The 24459-nt window shown below is 40.3% G+C and overlaps 1 protein-coding gene across 5 annotated transcripts in view; it reads left to right on the top strand.

The window, feature by feature from the left end:
- ctnna2 (catenin (cadherin-associated protein), alpha 2) overlaps positions 1-24459 on the top strand; it is a 254867-nt gene that overhangs the window by 32345 nt on the left and 198063 nt on the right. For all 5 annotated transcript variants that reach the window (XM_076091888.1, XM_076091887.1, XM_076091891.1 and 2 more), the window contains one exon: positions 22185-22388. In XM_076091888.1, the coding sequence (XP_075948003.1) occupies positions 22185-22388 (204 nt within the window). The remainder of the gene's footprint in view (positions 1-22184; positions 22389-24459) is intronic.

Below are 24459 nucleotides of genomic sequence, written 5' to 3' on the forward strand. Positions count from 1 at the left end.
CTCAGTCTTTGACTCCTCTGCAATGGTTGTGTGCGTAGATAGCGGACCTGAGTAAAGCTCAGAATCAGACTCGGATAGACACAGCCTATCCAGAAAAAGAGGCTTTTAGTATTGGAGATGATTTCAGGGTTTTTTTTTTGGGGGGGGGGGGGGGGGGGTTGTATGATGGTGCTCATTTCATTAATAGGCACGAGTGATTATGGACAAGTTGTTGTTACCAAACAGATCGGCTATTGGGTTTGACTCCTTCTTACAGAGTCTCTTACAGCATCTTTCACTCAGACATTTACTGACATGAAAATGCAGGTGTGTGTCTTGGCAATCACAATAGTTTATATTCGTCTCACACTTACTGAGGAAATAAATAATCGTGAGCACACTGTAAACAAGTATTCCTTTTTTGGGTAGACTGAAGAAAAGAACACAGCGTACCTTTCATTTCCTGTATCTCGCTGCCAAGAACGTGCAATCATCTGTAAAAACAGCACACCAACACGGACAAAACATTGAGAATATAGATTGCCTGCTATGTGGACTGTTTTCCATCTTTATTAGGGCAGACATCCTGAGGACTCTGTATGTTTTTGAAGGAAGATTGTGGCTCATATGCCTCTAAAATGAAAATGGCAAGGATGTTGAGCGCATTGCCTCAGATGCTCCTGAGCTTATACCGTCAGTGACAGAGAAGGTTAGACAAGATTTTTGAATGCAGGGCACAAATGCGGGACTGAAAGGGCAGCTTATGAATAAGACAAGAAAGAGGGTATGACCTCGTCTGTGCTTTTTTTTTCTTTTTTTCACCGACACTCGGGATTAGTTTGGATTAAGTGAACTTTGGACTCTGAGGTACAAGATCTATTAAGAGAGAAAGTGGAGGTCAGCGTCAGTTCAAATTCACTCTATTTGAATGTCCCCTCCCCTCAGAAATAGTGGACTTTACAGTAATATCAACAATTAGTTCACTATAGAAATGTTACTGACTTCAAAGGATGCATATGTGATTTTGGGTTTAAAATAAGGCAAACAACACAATCCACTAAACATTGATTAATAAGTTTAATGTCAAAAGCGGATCTGCAAGACCTCATCTGCCTACTCCACCTCTACGAGGCATTGAGTACGACAGATATACTATTGACAAACCAACACAAACACCAGTGTGAAAAATAACTTAAACGGAGTCTTCCAGGAAGACCATTACTGTTGAACATTTACTTGAGTTATGTCTATAAAGGCCAGTGCTTATTAGTTAGCCTGTCGTCCATATCCACTGTATATTCGCCAGGCACCACCCTGGACTGATTCAGTTGTTCCAATATCAGTTGGCAGTGACAGTCGTGTGAAAGTTTTTGTTATCGCGGTCACGGCGGCATGGTTTGGTAAAGGCGACACAGAATTTGAGGATGGCCACCTTTAAATTCGCTATGCAGGAAAAGCCCTGTCATGTTGCAATGAAAGTCTTTATTTGGGGATCTGAGCTCAGTGGGAGGACAGATGGAGTCAGGGCCCTACGGGTGTGTCGGCACACAGGCACAGATTTGTAGGTCACAGCACACATACACAGTGTAGCAATGCTATTGGATTGACAGAACAGAAAAAAATATGCTAGAGCAGTGGAGTTGTGAATTCATTTCAGCAAATATTGAATTGTATAACTTTTTTTTTTCTTTGAGGCTCCTTATCTTTATACAGTCAAATGAAGCAGCCTTTTAAAAAATTGTGACTCTGTTGGTCTCTCTCACTCTCGCACTCTTATTTGAAGTGTCACACATTAAGGTATCGGCTTGTGAGCAGCAACAAAGTAAGTACTTCTTGTAAACCCTTTTCATCAAGGAATACAAGATACACTATGACTCGGGTGACGTAACTGAGCAAGGAAAACCCTGCCAGTTCAGTTATAAGTCAAGAAGTTTTTTCCTTTTATTCCTCTGCTGCTGCTGCTGCTGCTGCCTTCGATTAGATGAGCAGGAAGAGTGGGAAGAAGATGGGGATGTTGTAAAGGAGGTGTATTTAACATTCAGGTCATTAAGATGGCAGCAAACAACCATGCTGTATGTAAAGATGTAGCGGAGGAATGTCTACCTGAGCAGAGAAAGAAGTTGCTCTCCCTCTGTGTGTGTTGTTATCTGGGCTTCTCTGTGCTTTGCTGACATAGCCGGGCCATTCACGCATGTTTTTAGGTCATGTGTTTGTGTAAGCGGGCCTCGTGGGTTAGCTCATGTCCACCTCTGCACTGCCCTCATACGGCTGTTACAACAGCATTGTGTACAGACGCATAGCACCGACCCTCCGGTCCCCCCCCCCCCCCCCCCCCCCCCCAAGTTATGGCTCTTGAGTGCCAGTGAATGGCCATCGAAATGCTCCAAACCTTGGATCTTGCAATTTTAACATAATTGTGATTTAATCAAATAGAATTACCCCATCCTCCGAGCTCTTTTCTTCTCTCTCAACCAGCAAATTAAATGTGCATCTTCCTGAACAGGGCTGTACAATTGCATTGTATGCATTTGATGTATTTTTCTGTATTATTATGTCAAATTTGGCCCAGCACTTTGTCCTTTGTGCGTCACATATGCTCTAGTTGGATCATTGCAAACAGGTGGTACAAAGGTGCAGCTGTTCCAATGCCTAAGCTTCAGACTCAAAGGACACAGTATGTTCATACCAGGACCAGCAGATGGCAGTGTTTGATTACTTTCAACACTCGTCCATCCTATCCCGCTCTCTATTCCCCACCCTCTCTCTAGTTCTTCCATTTTTATCCTTTTTTTTTCCTGCAAGTCCTTGGATACAGAGATTTTCACTCTGGCTCATCCATAATGAGACGGAAGCTATCTTCTGATGCTTTTCGATGGTCTGATGAATGAATATCCTCGAATTGAGCTTCGTCAAAGAAGAGTCAGTATTTGAGTTCACCAGATACAGCCTTACCAATTTGACCCGTCAGCCCAAATCCGTTGCAAAGTAACGCTTCTCCTCTCTCCTCCACATGCCTGCAAAGAAAGGCTGACACAGTTAGTGGACCCATGTGTCATCACATCACTCGCACACCTACAGCTATCTGACATCAAAACACAGTGTATGGTTCTCAGTTGATTTGTAAGTACTGTATTCTCACACACGCACACACACACACACACACACACACGCATAAAAACACATTTCATTCACACACAGTGCAGACGAGCATACACGAGCAGAGCATAGCATAGCTTTGAGCCTGCGGCAGAGATCCAAGTCGCACTGGATCATTTTAACCACGGTTTTTGTTTCCATCTGCTTGTCCTCTAACTCTTTCTTCTTTTTTTCAGGGGGTTATTTACACAGCACTTTTCCCACTCCCCCTCACCTCCCTGTCTTACTCTACCTCCCTTGCTCCCTTTCTCTCTTTGTTCTCATCATCTGATGTGTCTTGAACCAACGGAGGCATTTGAAATGCTTACACGCATACTCCGAGCCCATTTGGTATAGCAGCATTGTATTTTCATGCGAAACTCTTCTATATAATGCAGGGCCTGTAGTCATACTGCACAAGCATATGCCGGTCCTCTCTCTGCATACATTATAGGCCAACTATAACCGGATTTACTTGCTAGCTAAGGGAAAGTGTGCATGACAGCCAGTCCTTTTGAATCTCACTGTGGCAAGCATAGCTTCCAAGTGTAAGTCGCTTTCCAAAATGCCGCATGCGTCCATCTGTGCAGTGAAAGGTAATTGACCACGTTTATGTTTATGGGATGACGCTCTGAGACACCCCTTAAAATACAGCTGAGATGGGCATTCCAATAAACATCGCAGACATCAGACCAGTGAGGAGAAACATGGTCTGTGTGCAATATGCCTGTTTATGAAGATAGCCTTCTGCTTTTCTTTTTGAGAGTTTTGTCTTCCCTTGCCAACAAGATGGATTTATTTCTCTGGTGGTATGAACAACATGCACGACAGATGGGCTCTTCATCGTTAGTGTGTGCACAGTGATGACCTTTTTGCGTGCCCCTTTTGTGTATGAGACGCTGCCGAGCCAACCTCAGAGAAACAGTGGCTGGAGAGCAGCCCTGCTCTAATGTATGGAGATGTATTCCTAACTGAGGGATAGCTTTCTTGGTAATTGCTATATCAATCTGTGCACTCCTATCCTTGCTGTCTCACTTCAGACTCTCTCTTCCTTCTCTCCTGCTTTCCTCTTCCTCTCTTGCATACATTCGCATGCTCACACACACACACACACACGCACACAATATTTGCTGTTTTCTCCCTCCGCATTGTCTCTCCTGCCCCGATTTCTCTCTCTCCTTGACTCACATTGATTTGGTTCTTGAACACGTGGGTGTTCAACACATTGTACAGTTGCCGGTGAGAAACTGGGAGAGAGGAAAGAGTACATCCTGATCATCGTTCCCGCTGTTTCTTTCCGGGGAAGGTCGAACACAAACAGATGCACAGTCATTTACATATGTGCACGGACCCCAAGCATTAATAACAGCATCGGAGGCGATGCCAAGTGGCAGTGTTATTGACAAGAACCCCGTTGAGTTCAATACAACTCCCCTCCCTTCGTCATTTTCACCTTGGCTGAGCCATGTGTTAGCCCAGAGGTACACCCCTACATTACAACATCCTCTGCCTGCCAATTGAAACACTGCCTCATTCTCCATGGACAGATGCACCTGTCAAGAGAAATATGAAGAGGGGAATCGAGCTGAAGTAATGGGACATGACCAGGGAGATAGAGAACTATTGGTTTGTTTGCCGCTGTACAGTAATTAGCCAGTGTGTACCTTATCCTGATGGCAATAAGGTATGTGGGAGACGCAGGGGAGTGGGATGGGTCGTTGGTAAAGAGGTTTTTAGAAATCCATACTAGTTGCAGTTGGTGCTTATAGCCTTGGGCTCGCTGTGATCAGCTTCTCCACTTCCTTTTTCCATAAAGCTCGGTTTGCAGCTTCCTGGAATTACTCAGCTCTTCTTGTTTATCTCCAGTTATAGATTCATACTTGTTAGATTAGACTGACTGATGTTCCGCCAAGGCACTTTGGCAGTTCACATTTACATGTCTCGATAATGCTCACAACACAGTGAAAGTACTTCAGGACATTTATCATAATACATCAGAGGGCTTATCATAAACAATACATACTCAAGTATCCCCAGACCTTCGAGGTTGGCATTAATTTATCTCCGCTGGTATTGCATGTTATAAGCAAAATTCACATTGTGTTTCTTGGCTCACATTCTCGATTAGAACGAAAGAAATGATTAACGGTGTGTTAGGAGATTATTCTAACCACGCTCTCTATGGGCAGCCACCCTAAATTAAATGGCAACAGCAGCCAACATGAATTGCTTCACTGCATCTTCCTTCTCACCTCTCTCAGCATAAAACTCTTGGGAGTTGATTTCTGTGTAGGTGCAGCAAATTACTTTTTTTTTTTGTTTTAATTTATCATGCATTCTAGTCAAGGTCTTCACTGTAAGAGCCTCACCTGCCAGGTTGCCCACTCAGCTCGGTTCAATCTCATCGATGTGGGGGCATGCTGGCTCTTGTTTATACAGTACATGTTCTGTCCGCAAACACACACACACACACACACCAGGCTGTTTGTATTGTAACGGATTTTGCCCATAGGACCAAAGGATAAGGATTAGAATGAATTCTCCTCTGGTCAAATGTGTCTAATATCACACAGGTAAAATGCACAAGCAGAGAAGCAAGGCTAGGTGACAGGATATCTGCTTAAGGTCAATCTGACCGTCCTTGGCAGCCACACAACGCTACAGTACTTTGCAGAAGGTTTTGATGACTTTCTGAAATCGCTTTTTCGTCCCACAGTCTTTCACTATCTCTTAACAATAACATGGGAATGCTCCCGCAAACACACGAGCACGGAGTCCTGTTAAAGGCTAGGTTTTCTGCAAAGAGATATATCCTGCAGGGAACTCTTGGTGGAAAGAAAAAGATTATAAATGATTTTCAGTCTCCATGTTGCTAAGCTAAGCTCCCTACCTCAAAGTCTGACTGTATAGAAATGCAAAGTAGTTTATTATATTTAGGCAGTATTCTACTGACATTCAGTTGTGTAAACATTTTGGAAACCCCCAAAAACCCTCATTAAACCTGTTTTAAATCCACTACAGACTGTAGCTGCCATTTCTTTCTGTGATTTGGCATGTCTATATGCACTTCATTCAGCATTGGACAGTGAAACTGTTAAGCATATATGTAGCACCCTTTTTAATTATGCTTCGTGGTATCCTTAGGGGATGGATAAGTCCTCCTCCTAGAGATTGTGGAATTGCCATAGGGATTTACCAGACACACATTCAAGACATGTAATCCACAGGACTTTAAGGTGGCAGTAACACCTCAATTCAGTGTTGGCTGATTTAAGTTACCTGCTTAAATTCTGTAGAATAGAAGAAGACTGTTCATACTCAGCTAAGAGCTCCAGATTTGGGGTGGCAGATCAGGAGGTTATTCAATTTGTGGTGTGCTATTTTAAAGGACTGAATATATATATATATATATATACCTCCCTTACTGGAGCTGAAGTTGAAGTAGCCAAAGGAAGTACTGACTTTGAATTAATAGCACACCATCAACTGTGTGCTACTATTCTTCAGCAGGACTTTGTTCCCCTGATGCAATGGGCTTGATTTTTCTTTTTTTCTTTTCACCTCAACTTGCAGTCCTAAAAAATGACTTAAGTAGCTCGGCGAGGAAAACCAACCAACAAGTGAAACCAACCATTAGCCAAGACTGCATGTTTGAATAGTGCAGCACTTAGAAACTCTCTAATTTCCCCCTGTGGCTTCCAGAACGGAAGAGATGCCCCATATCCCTGATCTATGTTTGGAAGAAGCACTAATGCACCAGTGAAGTTGCTTAGATGAGTGTAGCTTTGTTGACAGGCCAATTTAGCTGTCAGTTTGAGATAATGTAGGAAGTAAGTACAGCCGCGTAGGACGGAGCTCTCCCAGATCCTACGTGAAGCCAGATCCTCTCCTCTGGTTCTTTTTTTTTTGATTTCCAACTCGGAAAAAATGACAAAGAAATATTTGACTGAAAGTTAGTCCTAATTATGTGAATGTGGGAGCCTTTTTTGATACCATGTTTAAAGCAGTCATCAGACAGAAGAACAAGGTGTTCCCAGTACCGAGACATCAAGTTTAAGTTTGATAATCTTAAGGTTTAACATATGAGGTATTTTCTTTTTAACTCACAAGTTGAAAAGAAAATACTCCTTGAATGATAACATAACATGACATCATAGTTGTGTTTTGTCTGATTCATTCTCTCCTCTAATCAGCATAGCTTCCATTGTGAAGACTTCCTTTCGCAGCAATGGAACTGACTGCTCTGTTTCATGCTCTTGCTTTGCCAGCATTACGTCTTCATCTTGTTAGTTCCACATATTTTGCCTTCATCCCTTTTCCGGTCTTTTAAATCTCGTACTGTAATGGTGCCTACTAAAGCATCCGCAGTATGTGCATCGCCATGGTGTGCAGTTGTTCCCTCACTTTCAGCCTCAGTGGCATCCATTGGCAATTATGTTCTGGCTGGAGGTTGTGAGCTTCTTCTGTTTCTTTCAAAAGCGGCAGCAGTTAAATGAGGAACTTTTGAAAATGATTCTGCCTCCCTTGCCAAGACCACTGGCTGCCTGTTCGCCATCCCCATCCCCTCCCCACACAGAGGTAAATACCCAGTTGGATATTCACTAGTGAATGCTCTGCTCATACATCCCTTCTCATTTAGCAAATCGTGTGAAACCCAAACAAACGGTTGAACATCAAACAAATGACTGTAAATCTTGAGTTAAAGACCACAATGCAATCTGCCGGTGTGAAAACTGTGCGCTTTCACTGATATAAAGCGTTTCATGCTTTGCAAATAATAAAGTGAGTGATGTAGAAAATATTATTTCCAAATACACTTCCAACCTTTGTCTTTTGTGCCGCCTTTGCATCAACCGTTAATTATATTAAATGCAGGTTCAGTGGCGTGTCATAGTCGTTCAGTCTGGTAGTACAAATGACAGGGCCATGTTTCATGCAGTGCTGCTGCCTCACTGTCTGCCTTTTGAACATTTGTTTTTTGTTGTTTTATCAAAGTTCATTTAATTTGAGAAGGAAGCTGACCGCTTTCCTAAAATTAAGATCTTATAAGCATCCATGAAAACGAACGTGTAAACGTTAGCAAGTTAGAAGGTTGATTTTAATTATTTGCTTGAGGGCAGATGTTAAATGTACCCTGTAAAACAAGTAAAAGTTATGTCTACCTGGGGTGCATTTGTTTTGCATCAAAACTTTACATACAGGCAGCGATGCGAGTTTGCGACAGTTGCAGCAATTTTTCAATAAAAGGTTTGAATAGATTTGTGCAGGCAGAGGACCAACTACCGATACTATTGACCCAAAGCAACATCTGGCAGTCTGTCTGAGGTAAATTGTTGAATAACCTCAACTACTGTAAGCAATATAAGTTCCTTCAAGCAAAATGCTCTGGGTGAATTTGAGATCCCTCTGGTAAACAATTACAGTGTACTGTAAATGTCTAGGGCTTTTATTGTGAAAGGTAAGAAGAAGAGGAGTGGATCTGGCCTGTACTGCCTTCGTCAGAATAATACGGTTTGCCACTTTGGTTTGGACTATGGAGCCTCCCTGTTGTTGTTCAATATAGTGAATATATATATATGAATACATATATTCATATGGTTAATTCAATATCACAGAATGAAAGTGCAACAAACAGCATGTATTTGACATAACATGAACACCAATAGCAAAGCAGAGATAAAGAGGAAGAAAAGAGTAACGTTGGATATGCTGTTGGTCAGGTATGGAATAAATTCAGCAAAGGAGAGTAGGAAATATAAAAAACAATAAAGAAAGAGGGGCAGGGGGATCAAACAACCGTGCACTTTTGGTCTTTTCTCCCCAGTCTGATCTGTCACTCACAGCTTCAATTGTATTGTGAAGGAGCAGCAAGTACTGAGTTGTCTGATGTGATTTTTACTTGTTTACAGAAGTGAGGAAATGTTGTATAACACATTTTGAAACGGATCACAGGTTGAGAAGTCAAAAATCAGAACCAAATCTCTGACAATATGAGACTTATAGGGATAACAAAAACCTCCTAATAATAAATAATGACCTAATATGTCTACACCTCTAGTTCAACAGTTGGGTCTTCTCGGCATTCATAACATAAACCTGTAACAAATCATTGTTAGATTTAACTAAACTACTTTTTTTCTACTACTCTCATTAACAACAGAAAGGGACACGATATCCACAGCTGAAGTCTAAAAGGGAATACTGTACATCATGTCAGACAAACTTAAAAGGCAAAACACATTACTATTGTAGACATTTCGCTTTATTCTGACTTAAATACAGAGCAACCAAACCTAAGGTAATATATGCCCCTTACAGTATTCATCTAATAGTATTACCTATAGATTAGTATAAGATTGTGCTGATCACCACAAACACACTGATTTCAAAAAAGACTGTTTTAGACTGCATGCCCTCTCAGTTGCATTGGCTATAGGTCACATCATGTATCCCATAATAAACACAACAAGGTCAGACATTCAGGTCAGCCTGCAGGTGTAACCTTGAGAGGCACTGCAGCTCAAATGGATTACCAGGGTAATGTTGGACTAGTTTACAATCTGCCTGAGAATTGTATGGAATCTTTCCTTTGCTTTTCTTCCACGTATACAGGAAACACACCTTCAGGATTCTTTTTATTTTTCATAGAAGGAATGTTTTTTTGTGAAGTCCCAGAAGCCATTGTATGGAGTGTTGATTTTGAGAGCAGCTGATCTGGGGAAAAAAGGGAACGAGTGAAGGGGCTGGGTCATTGGGAGGACCAGAGACCGTCTCCAGCAGAAGGATTTCTATTGAAGGGGCGGCAGTATGTGGGGTTTGGGGTTATCATTATGCTCGACGGAATTTGAAAATGCAGAAAATGAAATGAGAACCGTATTCATATTCAAATTGAGGTAAGTCCGCATGTGCCTGCACGGTTTTCAATTATGGGGGATCTGTATATTTATTTCTGCTCCAAAGGAAACTGGACAAGGCCGCTCAATGCTTTTCTAAGGCTGAGCATCACAAGTGTCTTGTGTGCTATTCAGCTGCCAATCTGAGGCATGTCTTTGTGTTGTTGGGCCGTCAGATGAAGAATACACATTCAAAAATATATAAGATGCAAACATATCGAGCTCAGGGATGCATCAGCACCATATGGTCTATTGCATAGAGTTTATACAACAGATTGTTTATTATTCTATCCAATGACTTTATTTCTTCTCCATCATGAGCAGAAAAGGAGAAACATTTGAACCCATGCATCAGTAGGAGAACGTAATGAAAAGAGATCATGCGACCAAGAGACAAATCTGTCTGATGGAGAAAGATACAGAATTGGAAATGATTTCATCTGTTCCCATCTCCGTTCCTTCTGTCACTGCCAGACCACCAGGAAAAGTTTTAGTACTCCAGACTGCCAGTCTGCCCCAAGGCGTGCTAGTAAAAGCTCTGAGCCCTGACTCCTCCAACATGACTGTGTCGAAGCGCTCTCTCACACTCTAACTTCTGTTCTTTTCTGTATACACAGTTATGCTCACAAATGTTGAACAAACTAACATAGATCATTACTAAAACATAGCATAGCATTTTGTAGTAGCTACAGATATGGGGTTAGTCTCGACTGCAGGTACACATTTTTATAGGGTTTGGGTTTCACCAGCTATTCTTAAATCCATCACTAAGTGTGTGTGTGTTAAGTCCTTCCTATGGTCTTAGTAACTACCAGCAACTTTCAAACCAGTAATTCACTAGAGCAGGAATGTCTCAGTGTAAGTAACGTTAAACGGGTTGCTAGAAAACATCTGTAGCACAGACAAATCGAATCAAAAGAAAATTAATTCAAATGTTGCGTCCGAAATGGCGTACGATGCACTACACACTCAACATGTGTACTATCTTTCAGCATACTTTTGCGTGAATAAACAGCAGTATGTAGGAAAAGACCCACACTGAACTTTAATTACCGCGTCACTTCCTGAGAAGTTACTTGTCTGTTGGGGACACGTAACCATAGTAGCACGTGCCAACCTCATATAACCAAACGACGACTTGTCAGCTGAACTCATTTTAAAATATGTATTATGCCTTACAAAGTGGAATCGTATACTTACACTTACATTGAACGTCCACCATTGTACGTTATAAACGTTGTTGTCCATGCCGCATTTAATTATGCGCTATTAAAGCTTACGTATTGTCCCGTGTTTGCATACTGTAATATTTCAACAGAAATAATATGCAGTTTGTGTACTTTTGGTTTCATACTAAGATTTGTTAGTACGTCCTAAACCTAACATACTGTTTTAGCGTACTAGTGCATTGATGTACAGGTGCAATAGAGTAGATTTGTGACAACACCCAACACCGACACTACACCCATCAGTGACGCTACACCCAACACCGACGCTACACCCAGCAGTGACGCTACACCCAACACCGACGCTACACCCAACACCGACGCTACACCCAACACCGACGCTACACCCAGCAGTGACGCTACACCCAGCACCGACGCTACACCCAACACCGACGCTACACCCAACACCGACGCTACACCCAACACCGACGCTACACCCAACACCGACGCTACACCCAACACCGACGCTACACCCAACACCGACGCTACACCCAACAGTGACGCTACACCCAGCAGTGATGGCAGTGGAACTGGCTTAAAACTTTAAACCAACAAGAGGGCAGTAAAACAAACTTCAAACGGCAACAGGAACGTGTATCAGATCAGATATTAATAACGTATTACCTCTTTTTCTCCTCACTCTAAATGGGTTGCTTAAGTGGCTGTTCTGTCAGTTAGTTCAGTTACCCGGGGGTTGTTTGGTGTTAATATTTTGTAACAAATACATTTTACATAAGAACTAGTATGTCTGGTGCACTTTTCATTACGTGTTAATCTCCACTTAGTGAACACTTCCATTCACAGCTGATGCAACCAGTTCCTGACATCTAGAGACCTCTGTTGCTAGTAATCTGACAAGCATTTCACCCACAGGCCCTGAAAGTGTAAGACAAACACAGAAGTATATCAATGTTTGATGCCTTTCTGTCCCCCAGTACCACACACAGTTGTGCTGCGGCAGCTACACTGAATGTGAAAGCCCTCGTTACTGCGTGCCTGCATGTCTGATAGCACAATAGGAGATGTACAGTGTCATGGCAACACCTCTGGCTACGTGTGCCTGCTGTGTGTAACATCATTTCCCCTTGTCACTGTGGATATTCAGACACATTGCAGTATTGTGAGTGGTCTTAATCTTCATTAAGACACAGGGGCATCAGTCTGTGTCACCGCTAGAGAGCGATTGAGAGGGTCTACTCCAGCTTCTGCTGGGTAATTAGTAAAGTTCTTTTCTCTCCAACCCTTTTCTCCTCAGCTACCCCCATAGAGCAAAGGAAAGGACAAAGAAGCCATCATTTAAATGTTAATTGCATCGTTACATCCCTGTGATTTCTAATTACCTTTACTTTTCCAAACCTGCAGTAAACAGTGGTTAATGAATGGGGATTATCAAGTGATCCATGATAGCAATAACTATCCTCCCAAACCTCTGGCAGTATACATTTTCACTTACGTCTCTCTCTTTTTTATTTTCATTTTTTTTATCTTGGAGATGATGTGGCATGTTGCCATTATTGCCAATACTCCTTTGTATTGATGTTATCATATTTAATATCTTGTAACAAAAACAGCTTGTCAACAATATTTTACGTCGTCATATCTTTTACTCATTCATTATATGCTCTCTGTAATATTGTGACATTTTAATATTATATAGTTGGAGGCTTCAAATAAGCCCAGTTGGCTTTTTGCCTCTTCCTGCAACGTGATATTCTTTATCTATGTTGTTTGTTTATTTTTATTTCATTTTTTTAAATTGTGCAAAATAAATATAAAAACTCTAAACCAAACTGTGGAAGTGGGGAGGTAGCCAGTTTGTAGTCCTTAAAATAAATGGGATCTTTCCTTTACGTTCCTTTTACCTTTGCTATTACTTTTCGCAGTCGCTACAGCTCCACTGGGTCTTATGGCCACAGCCAAGAATAAACTGTCATCCACTATCTCTGCACTCCTTTTCTGTGGCGCCTACAGTATATGGGCATCACCAGAATGCAAGAACTCAACATCAACATCTGCATGTATTGTGAGCTGTGCAGCTGGAGCCAGGGGACATAAGCTCTACATCCCCCTCCACTCCAAGATCATGCAATCCCCTCAAATGCTACTCTCATTATGGTGTAGACAGTCACAGCCGGGAGTTAATACCAGCACAGAGAAAGTGCCTTGGTTTATGGGGTGATGTCACGCCACTGTGTAATATAAAGATCTTAGTTTATGAAAGGATAGCAACTTTATACATGTTCCTAGTAGCTAATGTGTGAAGGGCACTCAGGTGTTTTTTGCGGGTGGGTTTGAGCTAGTGGAGAAAGAGATCTGTCACACCTGATGAGTTCTACAGAAAATGAAATATATTGCATTATTTTTATTTTTTTTTCCTTTTCTGCTCTTGCTGCGATGGTAGAAGGCAGCTGGCAGCTATGGCACTATCAGTACTTTCACTTGCTGACATGGTGGCCCCTGCTAAACTGTGAAGGCCTCTGTCACAGGTATTTAGAGATTGGTTCTGAGAGCGAGTGTGGATTTTCTGTCACAAAATCGTATGGATAACACAGACTCACTAAACCTGGGCTAGAGGTCAGTTATTCGCCTCCTCTCCTCGAGCTCTGTTGCAGAATTTCAGAAGATTGATGTGCAGTTGTTGTCCTTGTGCTTTGTTGCTTTTTGTCTTTGCTTTTGTTAGAAGGAAAACATAATGACTTCAACCCATTTGCAACAATGGCTCTTTCTTCGGGACATACAGCTTGGAGATTGGTACCAGTGACTCAGTGAATAGCTGTTATACCTTTTATCTTCTGTGAGGCGCTTATTAATTACCTGGTAAAAGGTTATTTTTACCATAAGAACTTTTATAAAGTAGAAACAAAACAGCACTGGCTGCATAGAGTAAACAAAAACACAAAGGTATATAAATAATGATGTCCTTTGAAAAATCTGAGGTACTTAATAGTAGTACTAGCTGTATTCTCAGAGAGATTCAAGTACATTTCTGTGAGGCTCTTCTTGCTAGAATAAAGTATGATTCAAATGATAGTGTCTGAATGTAAGAAGAAATCAGATTTCATTGCAATTGTTTCATGCTATAAGAGTACACTTTAAACCAAGTCAATTCATGAATAATCATTTAAAGAGCAGTTCGTCATTGAAAAGACACAAAAAGAAAACAGGGATGAAAATGTAATGCTTCATTTAATAAAACAAAAATGTCTCTCTGAGTAGATATGTATGGCAGAAAACCTGATATATAAATATTCAATACATCACAACCGACATTTTAAACAATGATTATTTGTTCGTCTAGTGTTATTGAGATGAAAATCTCAAAACAAAAATATTATTCCCATGCCATCACCCCCCCCCCCCCCCCCCCCCCAACCCAAAGCTTCTGTGCATCCACACTTACCGTCCAAAGCCAGAGAGACTGGGCACTGCTCCAGCTACCATTACCTGGGCAGGCGGGGAGCCTTGTTGGCCTTATTATGCTACTGTACTGTTTGATTTATGACTCTGTCTATGCGCATCTGCTACATTAATAAACATTCGGGCACACACTCATAATTTAACCTACAGTTTTGAATACTAGCTGTATTACACCTTCAGCATCATAAGAAGCACTGCTGAGGATCACACAGTTTTCCTGATCGCCTCTTCATGCTCTGCTCATCATATGGCACAGAGATTCATCTGTTCAGACGGGTAACCTTCAGTTGGTACTTTAGTCTGCCTGAAAAATAGATCAGAAAGCAGCTTTTGTCTTGCTGTTTTTATGACAGAGCCTTGATAACGAATCCTAGATGCAGACAATGGATGGAGTCACTTTCTTGATTTTGTTTCCAGACATGCCAGGGCAGATATATGTCTGAGCCAGGCAAGAGGAAAGAAAAAAAAAAAGATATTGCTCTTCCATTGAAACTGCTGTGAATTGCGTCATCATTTTGTCTGTGATCACTGTTTCACTTTTTGAGCAAATGTATCGAGGCAAATGACATACAGGGGGAAAACAAATGAGATGTCAAGTAGTGCAAACCCAGGGGCACGATGGGCATGAGACAGGAATAGTGTTGGCGAAGAGGGAATGTTGATGCCTGGAATGATACAAACATTCAAACAATGTGCACTTGAATTTGAGTTTCAGGCATATTTTAAGGAAGCAATGCCCACAGAGAACAAAATGTGTTGATGTTATGTTGATTGTACTAAAAGTTATTTATTTTTCCTCATCAAGTTGATTATATACAGACCCATGGTATCGCCCCTTAGGTATAGCCTACATGAGGCAGGTCACAGCCCAAATTGACATAATTAAACAAACAGGATTCAAGTTCAATCATTAATCAAGACGTCCTGACCACTGGTGTGTGTGTGTGTGTGTGTGTGTGTGTGTGGGCAAATCATTTACTATAGAAAACTATTCTGTGTGTGTTGCGCGGCTGCTTTTGGATCTGTCGCGCTTTCTCTGTTTTTCACCTCATTCCCAAATAAACAACACCGCTCAAAATATTCATATACTGTAATTTCTCAAACACGCCGGAGACATCTGGAGAATAGAGTTGGATTGTTGACTGAATATGTCCCTGTTTGCAGTTGGGATGGCTTTGGTCTTTGTTCAAAGAGCAGTTCTAATTAACACGTGTACAGTAATTCCAGTCTTGTTTGTGCTTCAATTTAGCTTCAGCAAGCATGTGGCTGTGCACATGTTTTAGGGGTGAGAGGTTTAGGCTTTAAATTGGGCCGTGCGCTCACTATTCTTGTGCACTTTTAGTTTGATTTCCTGCTTGTTGCACTGTTTGACCAATTCATTCATCTTTTCCTTTCTCTGCTGTTTGCTTCATTAATTATTTGAGAATGCTTACGTGTGATATTTGTGTGGTATCATCCAAAGGGCATGCTACTCTGCATTCCAGAGCAATGTTTGTTTACTACGCAACATGTAGCTGCAACTAAAAGCACAATACCACTCAACTTCAATTCTTATATAGTCCTCCCATGGCCAAGGGAAGACAATTACACACCATTACAGACCAAGATATTTCCTTTGAGCTGCTGTACAGTATACTAATAAACATCTTGGAAGTTACTACATTCGTATTATCTGGGCTGTGTTACTGATATCAGTGTTCTTCATTTTTATTGTATGGTTAAATACAATGAACTAACCCTATATACTATATGCTAGTCTACATATGTGTCTTCATTGCCAAAGCTGTGATTTGAGCTTATTTCAACAATACAATGTAATTTGGTTATCCCTACTAGTTAATTAATCTAGTTTGTAATCATATTACATGTTAACATGTATTTATACACTACAATCACTAATGCTGTTGCTCTTTTCCTTTGCATGTGATGACAATAAGTGTCCTCCAGGCAATTGGCATGGTTAGAGCAGTAGTTTTAAGGTGCAAATGGTGCATGGTGTGTTTTTTAGCACTCCAGTATAAGACACTGATTGTAGCCAATTCATGGTTCAGTTGGCTCCAATTTTTGCACAATAATGTTTGATTGGATATAATTAAGATTGCGTGGTCCAAATCACTCTGAAGCTGTTTTTGGTCTGATTACCTTTTCAGTAACTGAAACCAAACATTTATTGTTGCCCATTTTGAGTTTAAAAAGCAATTTGAGAATGACCATGTTTTTCTCCAGGAAATATCAGTTTTGTGTTTGTCTCCTTTCTGTCCCTCTACCTATTGTTGTGTTAAAGGGATTAAACATGGATTTATGTTTCTGTCTTTTCTCACATTGTGTGTGTTGACCCATGAAGCTTACTGAAAGTACTTTTCACCCTTCAGGTGCTCTGCATCTTCTCAAAAGAATGTCCTTTACTTATTCAGCACAGTTTAGTAGAAGTTGTCCTGTACGGACCACATGTATTGAGGTCTATTTTCTCAGATGTCCTACTGTTTTTATGTATAAAAGATGCAGCGCTACCCAGTTTAGCTTACTGTAAAATCTAAACCCATGGTAATAGCTCACCCTTGAAATATTTAGTGTGCTTCAGGAGGTCTACAAGGTAAATAAATGGCTAGATGTATGAAAAAATATATTTGTCGGAATAAATTACTTTTTTATCTTAAGAGGTAATGGTACAAACCATTTTATTTGTATTATTGCATGGTAGCATATCCTTAGCAAGTAGTACACTACTGCATTGGGTATGTCCTTGTACCGTTTGGATGTTTAGTGATATAGTATTGTTGCCGAGTACCTCTCCATCATGGACTGCCTGTGTGATGTTTCTTGAGATGTAGTAGAGTGTACTTGGAAGAGTGGAAGAGGAAAAGGTGATGAAATAAGTATATTGTATTACCGCTCTTAGTCTGGACTATTTTCCTGCACAATTTACACACAACGGTTTTCTGATATCAGCAAAACTTTAAAAACTAAAACACACAAAAAAAACCTACTGGTGAGAAGACATGTTTGTTTTTTTAGCAACAATTTCTTCCACGTGTTGATGGTGCAACCGAACAAGTGATCGGCTGTTTGCATGTCACTTGTAGCCTGTTGCATTGTCAAGGTATATGATGGGCTGTAAAGAAGCACATGGTGAAGCAACAGTGTTTCTCCATGCTTTGCCACTATTGTAGCTAGCCAGAGCCTTGAGTCACAGTATGTCATCTTAAAATGCCTAAAAAGCCCACATTGTTTGCATAGAAAACGATCGTGATGATGTTTCAAATAAATTACAAGTACATGTTACTGGATGACGTGCATGCATATGCCCGTGCTCGTATTGGTAAGAAGGGCTTATAGGACAGAGAAGAGAGAACTGCAGTATTGGGGCTGTATTTTCAAATTCTGCAGTTAATTATTAATTTTTTCCATAAGATTGCCTACCCAGGGGTACCACTTGAAGTACAATATGCTCCAATTGTATTATATCCCAAGCGAGGACGGAGGGAGCTGTATGCTGTACAGACTGCACAGCCCTTAAGGCAAATACGGAATTTGTGGTGTTGGGCTTGATGAACAAAATTGATTTGCCTGAAAGGGTCTATCCAGCACAAACCTAGAATGGCTCACACTGATGGGATGGCATGAGGATATTACTGTGTATGCCAATATTAAATGCTGTTAGTCACACCATCACAGTTGTAAATAAACTCACATGCACCCACTCATTTGTAGATTTATTTTTCTCTATTTATAATTGATTGATTTAAGGTGATTGAACTAATCAACTGTTATTTAACACACCCACACAATCAGCCTTTTCTGCTGTTTCAGATCGCTTCTATTGTGTGACAGTGGAAGACCAAACCCTAAACCCTGAGTCAGGCGCTCGTCATTAAGGTCAATCAATCAGACACTAATGCCCCTCCCGGGCCAGTGTTGGCAGAGCTTTGTCAAACTGCATAATGTTCACAACCATTGAACCCTGGATTGGGGCCACCAAAGGCAATACAGCGCGATGTTCAAGACTAGTTGAAACCTCCTTGGAGACAAAATAGTTGTCATCAAATATTGGAAAGTCCTGGAAGGCGTATTTGACAAAGGATGATATGACATGTGTCCCATCTTATTGCTTAATGCCCCAAAGTGGGGTCAAACTAATAGCCTCACCCTTTGTGGGCGAGGTTATTTGTTGCCTAAGGTTGCCTCTGGCACTGATACACTGTCAAAATCAACTTTCACATTGCATTACAGGCTTAAAGCATGACCCTAGTATTGAGGAAAAGACTTAACTCTTTCCTTAGCCTGCAGGTAAGATCTGTCTAACTGCTCCGTGCAAACAAATCATAAAACTACAATACAATCTGTTAGGATGGTTGTTTTTATTTTACCGCTACCATTTTGTTGGACTACATTTCAGGTAGCTGCACATGACATGAAGAAAAAGCAAATAATACATTGGACCTAGCTCTATAAAACGACTCGTTTCTTCAAGGAATTGAATGAATTGTCATAAGATGCTGCATTGATGCTGTCAGCAAATATGCTGTGCAGAATAACCGTTAAACACTACACCAAATGCCCATTCGTCAGTCACTCTGCTCTGAAGGTGACTGTGCTTTGGGAACTTTCAGAGGTCTACAAAGGAAAAAGTCACTGTGATTTGCTATAGTTTATTTTAGCATCTTGTCAAATACATTTGTTGTTTAAGGAAGCTTTCAGGTCCATAGGCTTTGATTGTGACATCAGTCACTTTGTGCACTTGTCAGACATAGTTTTTTGCAAATACTGTCAATTTTTTGCCTTTAAAGCAAACAACAAACAACAAAGTCATTGATAATGTGGTTCAAACACAACAAAAGTCCCCAAAATGTGAAGCTCAGTGAGGGAACTGGCACTGAGCACTCATTTTTGTGAGTTTCTTGGAGGATGACCTCAGCCATTGCCAATTACTTTGAAAACCTCTCAGCCTTTGTCAACCCGGCATTTGCAACTCTTTCTACTCTGCCTATGCCTGACTCCCAGTGATAATTACAATCTGACAACCTGCGTGGAATAACAACTGAATAGATTAAAGGATGTTTTCCCCTCAGGTTCTGTCCTTCTTTGCATCTTCCAATGTTAAGATCCACAGTGTATTGAGCAGTGTTGTGATGCTTTTTTCCCTCCTAAAGCTTTCATTTCCCATCAGTAGATGTTAGCCATAGAATAACCATAATACAACAAGGGTACAATAGGAACAGGGGATGGTTTATTAGTACTATTATTAGTATTATTATTTATATTATTTATTACAAAGTGGATCAACTTAATGGAAAACTACCCAGTAGTGGACATTTTGTGTAACCTTTCTGTACTTTTTTTTAGATTGTTATGTAATGCCTTCCCCAAAAAATGTTCTTGAGTTTATGACATCCATATTTTAGAGTTAAGACTAACCATTTAATTACGAGATCCTAAAACTTTACGAACCCCAAGCAGTTTCACTGCATGTTTTGCTCCTGTCCCATTTTACTATATGTGGCCTTTTTTTACACTGCAATGTAAAGTCCTGCACCTCGCTGGGTAGAGCAACATCACGGCTAGAAGTAGAGAGAATTCAAAAACGTTGTTTGAAGTATAACACAGTTATAATGCAATACATTGTAAAATATATATAAATAGTTCCATATATATATATATATATATATATATATATATATATATATATATATATATATATATATATATATATATATATATATATATATATATATATATATATATATGGAACTATTTGAATTTTTACAACCTCTTCTTACAGCGTCTGAAGAGGTGATAAATGTAATCAAATGTCATGTTACATGAAAGCTATATTAGGCATGTCTTGATGTATTTTGCTTTCATCACGGCATCCTTTAGGATATGTACAGGTACAAGAACATTTTTGAAACTGTCATGATTAATGTCATGATATTAGAAGGCCATTTATTGGGGGATCTCGCTTTTTGTAAGCCAGCTCTGTCAGATTGCTTTTCTTTTCTTTTGAACCACTATTAACCGTCTTTGTCCCAGACATTTTTTTCTGTTCTATATTTATCTCTTTTTGCATTCATTTTCTTTAATTACTCTCCTTCCATCTCACCCTCCGATATTTTCTTTTTCCTTTCTCTAGCCCCAAAATCTCTCTTCCTTCCCCATCTTTTTTCTTTCTTTCTTTTTTTATGCTGCGAAATCCTGTATTTACTGCTTTTTCCTGCCAGCTGCAGATGGAAAGTAGGTTATGCTTGGTGATTGCACTCTCGTACCAACCATGTTATTATGCATCATTTGACAGTCTGTCGTCCTGCCCCAGGATTAGACTGAGGAGAGACCAAACACTGCACCGCTGCTCCGTACTATTAGCCAACACTTGTAAAACTCGTCAAGAATGCCACAGAGCCACCTCTTAAGGATTTTCCCCTTAGAGTTATCGGTGAATGTTTAGTTTATTTACAACTTAGGGGACACTGGAATGCAACTTAGAGTGGGCCAGGTGCTGAAGCTAAAGAAGCTTTTTATTCCATTGGTTTTGTTGATCCTTAGGATGGAAAGACTAAAGTTGAATTGCGATGAGCTAAATGTTCCCTTGTCAATAGACAGAAAGGGGATGTGATGAAAAACTCTTTGCAGTAAATTGTGAGGCATATGTTGCTGTTTTTGCTTTGTGTCTCTACTCACTGATTCATGGTATCTTTCTGAATTGAACGAAATACCATAAGTCAACTTTAAAATGAATGGCTTTATTTCTGTACTGTTCACAGTATTATCAGGGAATCAAAGGCAGATACACAAATATGTATTTAAAGTTAGAATCATATGTACAAAAGCATTGTTTCCTCTAGGTGAGATTGGAATCTGATGGCTGTTTAACTTTCTTAATGCACCCCTGGTTTTGTCTATCTTAGTCATGGTGGATGATTGTTGCAGTGATTCAGCCACATTCTGTGCTGCAATTTGCATACATCTTCATAAATCTGTAAACAGTCAATATTTGTGTCACCGAACAGCTGGAAGCTCTCTTGTAAGCAAAGGTCTAAGATGGTTCCAAAATGTAATGGTGTCTTGGGTGTTTGTTGTTGTTGTTTGTTGGGGGGGGTTGCCATGCATGTAATCATTTTGTTCAAATCTGTATCAAAATCATGTGTATTTTCCATGTACCATACCTGTCAATGAAAAAAACCTTATTTTAATCACATTGACCTACTTTTGGGATATGCTCTACACCCCTAATTAGCTGTAAACCATATAACTAGTTCACTGGCTGGTTGGAAGGCTCCTGGCATGTTTTTATATTGTCAACTGATAATGCTGCTGCTAATTTGTTACCCGGAATTACTCCCTACAGGCAAATGCTTCTGTCTTGTACCACTTGGATTCTGTCACAAAATGCACTGCAGTCCCTTCACACACACACCAATGATAAACTCTGATTAACACCTTATCACAGTTTCTCAGTTCGGTCCTCAATTGGTCATGCCGTCTTCCAGACGGGCCTTTCTTTCTGTCCTGACCCTCTACGTGTCTTTTTGCCCTCCAGAACAAGATCATCCTGGACCCTCTGACATTCAGCGAGGCTCGTTTCCGTCCCTCTCTGGAAGAGCGCTTGGAGAGCATCATAAGCGGTGCCGCGCTAATGGCTGACTCCTCATGCACACGTGACGACCGCCGCGAACGCATTGTGGCTGAGTGCAACGCCGTTCGACAGGCCCTGCAAGACCTGTTGAGCGAGTACATGAACAATGTAAGTGTCCTCTCTGATAATTTGGTACTCACTAGCTAACTGCAACTGCACACTTGCTCATTCGCGCACCTCGGAACACACATACATCATGAAAGCAGACACACATGCTGCTGATCTCCTTTGTCTTCTCTACTACATTTTTGGTGAAATGCAGAACCAAACACCTCGCTCATGATACTTTCACCTGCCATCAAGTGTTACACCTAAAGCAAAAGCCTTCTGTTTAGGCTAGCTCAGCAACTCTCAGCCTTACGCAATCCAAGTTATGTCCTTTGTTTGACATATGTGGCATTATTTTTCTAGGCAGTGCAAATGCTGTAGTGCAAGCCGTGTTACCTGTTAGTTAGTTCTTTACCTCGAATTGCTCTTTGCCGACCCCTTTGGTATTTTTGTTCTTAGAGTAGTGCGACAGGTGCAAAGGTGGGAGGAGATGAGACGGTGAAAGGTAAGCTGTTGGTGAAAATGAGCTCTTTGACGTGCCTAGAAAAGATGTCTGTGGACCAGATCTATTTTAGCATCAATTTGTTGATAACTTCATGTCCCCAATGATGGGCTTTTGGCTTCATACAATAATGGTAAAGCATACGTTTGTATATTGCGACTCTTAACCTATTGGGCAACAACAATTTTCCTTCTTGGAGAAGCCGCACTTTTCCTCTTCATTTGGGGAGCCGTTTTCCTCACGCACCACTGTGATTGGCACGGCCGTTGAAAGGTTATGAGTCTGGCCAAGACAATAATTAATCATCACACACATCCAATTTATATTTGACTTCAACAGACCCTTTTGTGCATATAGAGCTGTGAGCTATTTCTACATTAGCAAAAGTAATAGATGCACTTGGATACACTGTTATTGACCTTGCACACATCATTTTGTTCTTTGTGCTGGATTTTGCGATAACGCTATTAACACAGGAGCCCTAACATTTCTGAAATGTTCTATGTGAAATGTTTTATAATTTTAATAGCAAGTGTTAGACTCATCGTTGCATTTTTTCTGCAGAGAAAACTGTTGGCAGAATACTTGAAAGTATAATGCACATGCATTTTCACTGTGTACCTGGAAAAAAAAACTTGGTATACAATATAGAATAGAATATTCAAGGGTTCACGGATAAAACAAACAACTCATTCAAGTTAATTAATCACAATTATACCCACGCAGGTGGGGTACTTTATTCCAATCAACTGATTAAAAACAGCCAATTAACAACAACATGGTCATATGCGGCATAACCTTCAAACATACATGTAAACTAACTCCTGAGTAGATGACTTACATGATGATAAAGAACAGCTTACTCTGTGTTCATTAACGGAAGCTGTAGGATATATATATATATAGATATATATCTATATATCTATATATCTATATATCTATATCTATCTATTGTCAAATTAAAATTGAATTAAAACAATTCATAACTTTTTTTTTTCTTTTTATGATACATTCTTTCAAGGTTTTCATGGAAATATTAATGTAAAGTTAATATTGAGACACGATCAACATGGCAACCTTTCAGGTGCCCTTAACAAAGCCCTAAATCACTGAAAAGGCAGCGCCTATTACTTCCGCAGTGGGGCACTTACTAGGCCAGCCTGAATTGTTAGATAACATCTAATGGGCCTCGACTGTCGGTGAGTTATTGCTGTGTTCAAAATGACTGTAATGTACCCGTTCTACTAATCTGGGTCCACATTGGTAATGTTAGCCTCGGGTAACATAGCCATCTGTGGAGGAAGAAGCTCAGGAGATGTTAATACCTTTACTATGCTGCTGGTGGTAAATGGAGAATTAACAGTTATCTTAATATGTTCTTATGTTCCCTTCAGAACCTGTTACCCTGTCTTTTTTTTTCAGCTGTTTAGTGTTAACTTTCTAAACCATTACACGGTTATGGTTATATATTGTACATATGATGTTGTTCTTTTTGTTTGAGATTGATTGAGATTTTTCTATGTTTTATTCGTTTGTAACGACTTGCTTCCTGTTGGGTCGCCATTGTAAATGAGAACTGGTTCTCAATTGACTAATCTGGTTAAATAAAGGTAAAATAAATAAATATAT

The sequence above is a fragment of the Anarhichas minor genome, unplaced genomic scaffold, assembly GCF_050575085.1.
Source record: "Anarhichas minor isolate MPS153535 unplaced genomic scaffold, ASM5057508v1 ptg000014l, whole genome shotgun sequence".
NCBI lineage: Eukaryota > Metazoa > Chordata > Actinopteri > Perciformes > Anarhichadidae > Anarhichas > Anarhichas minor.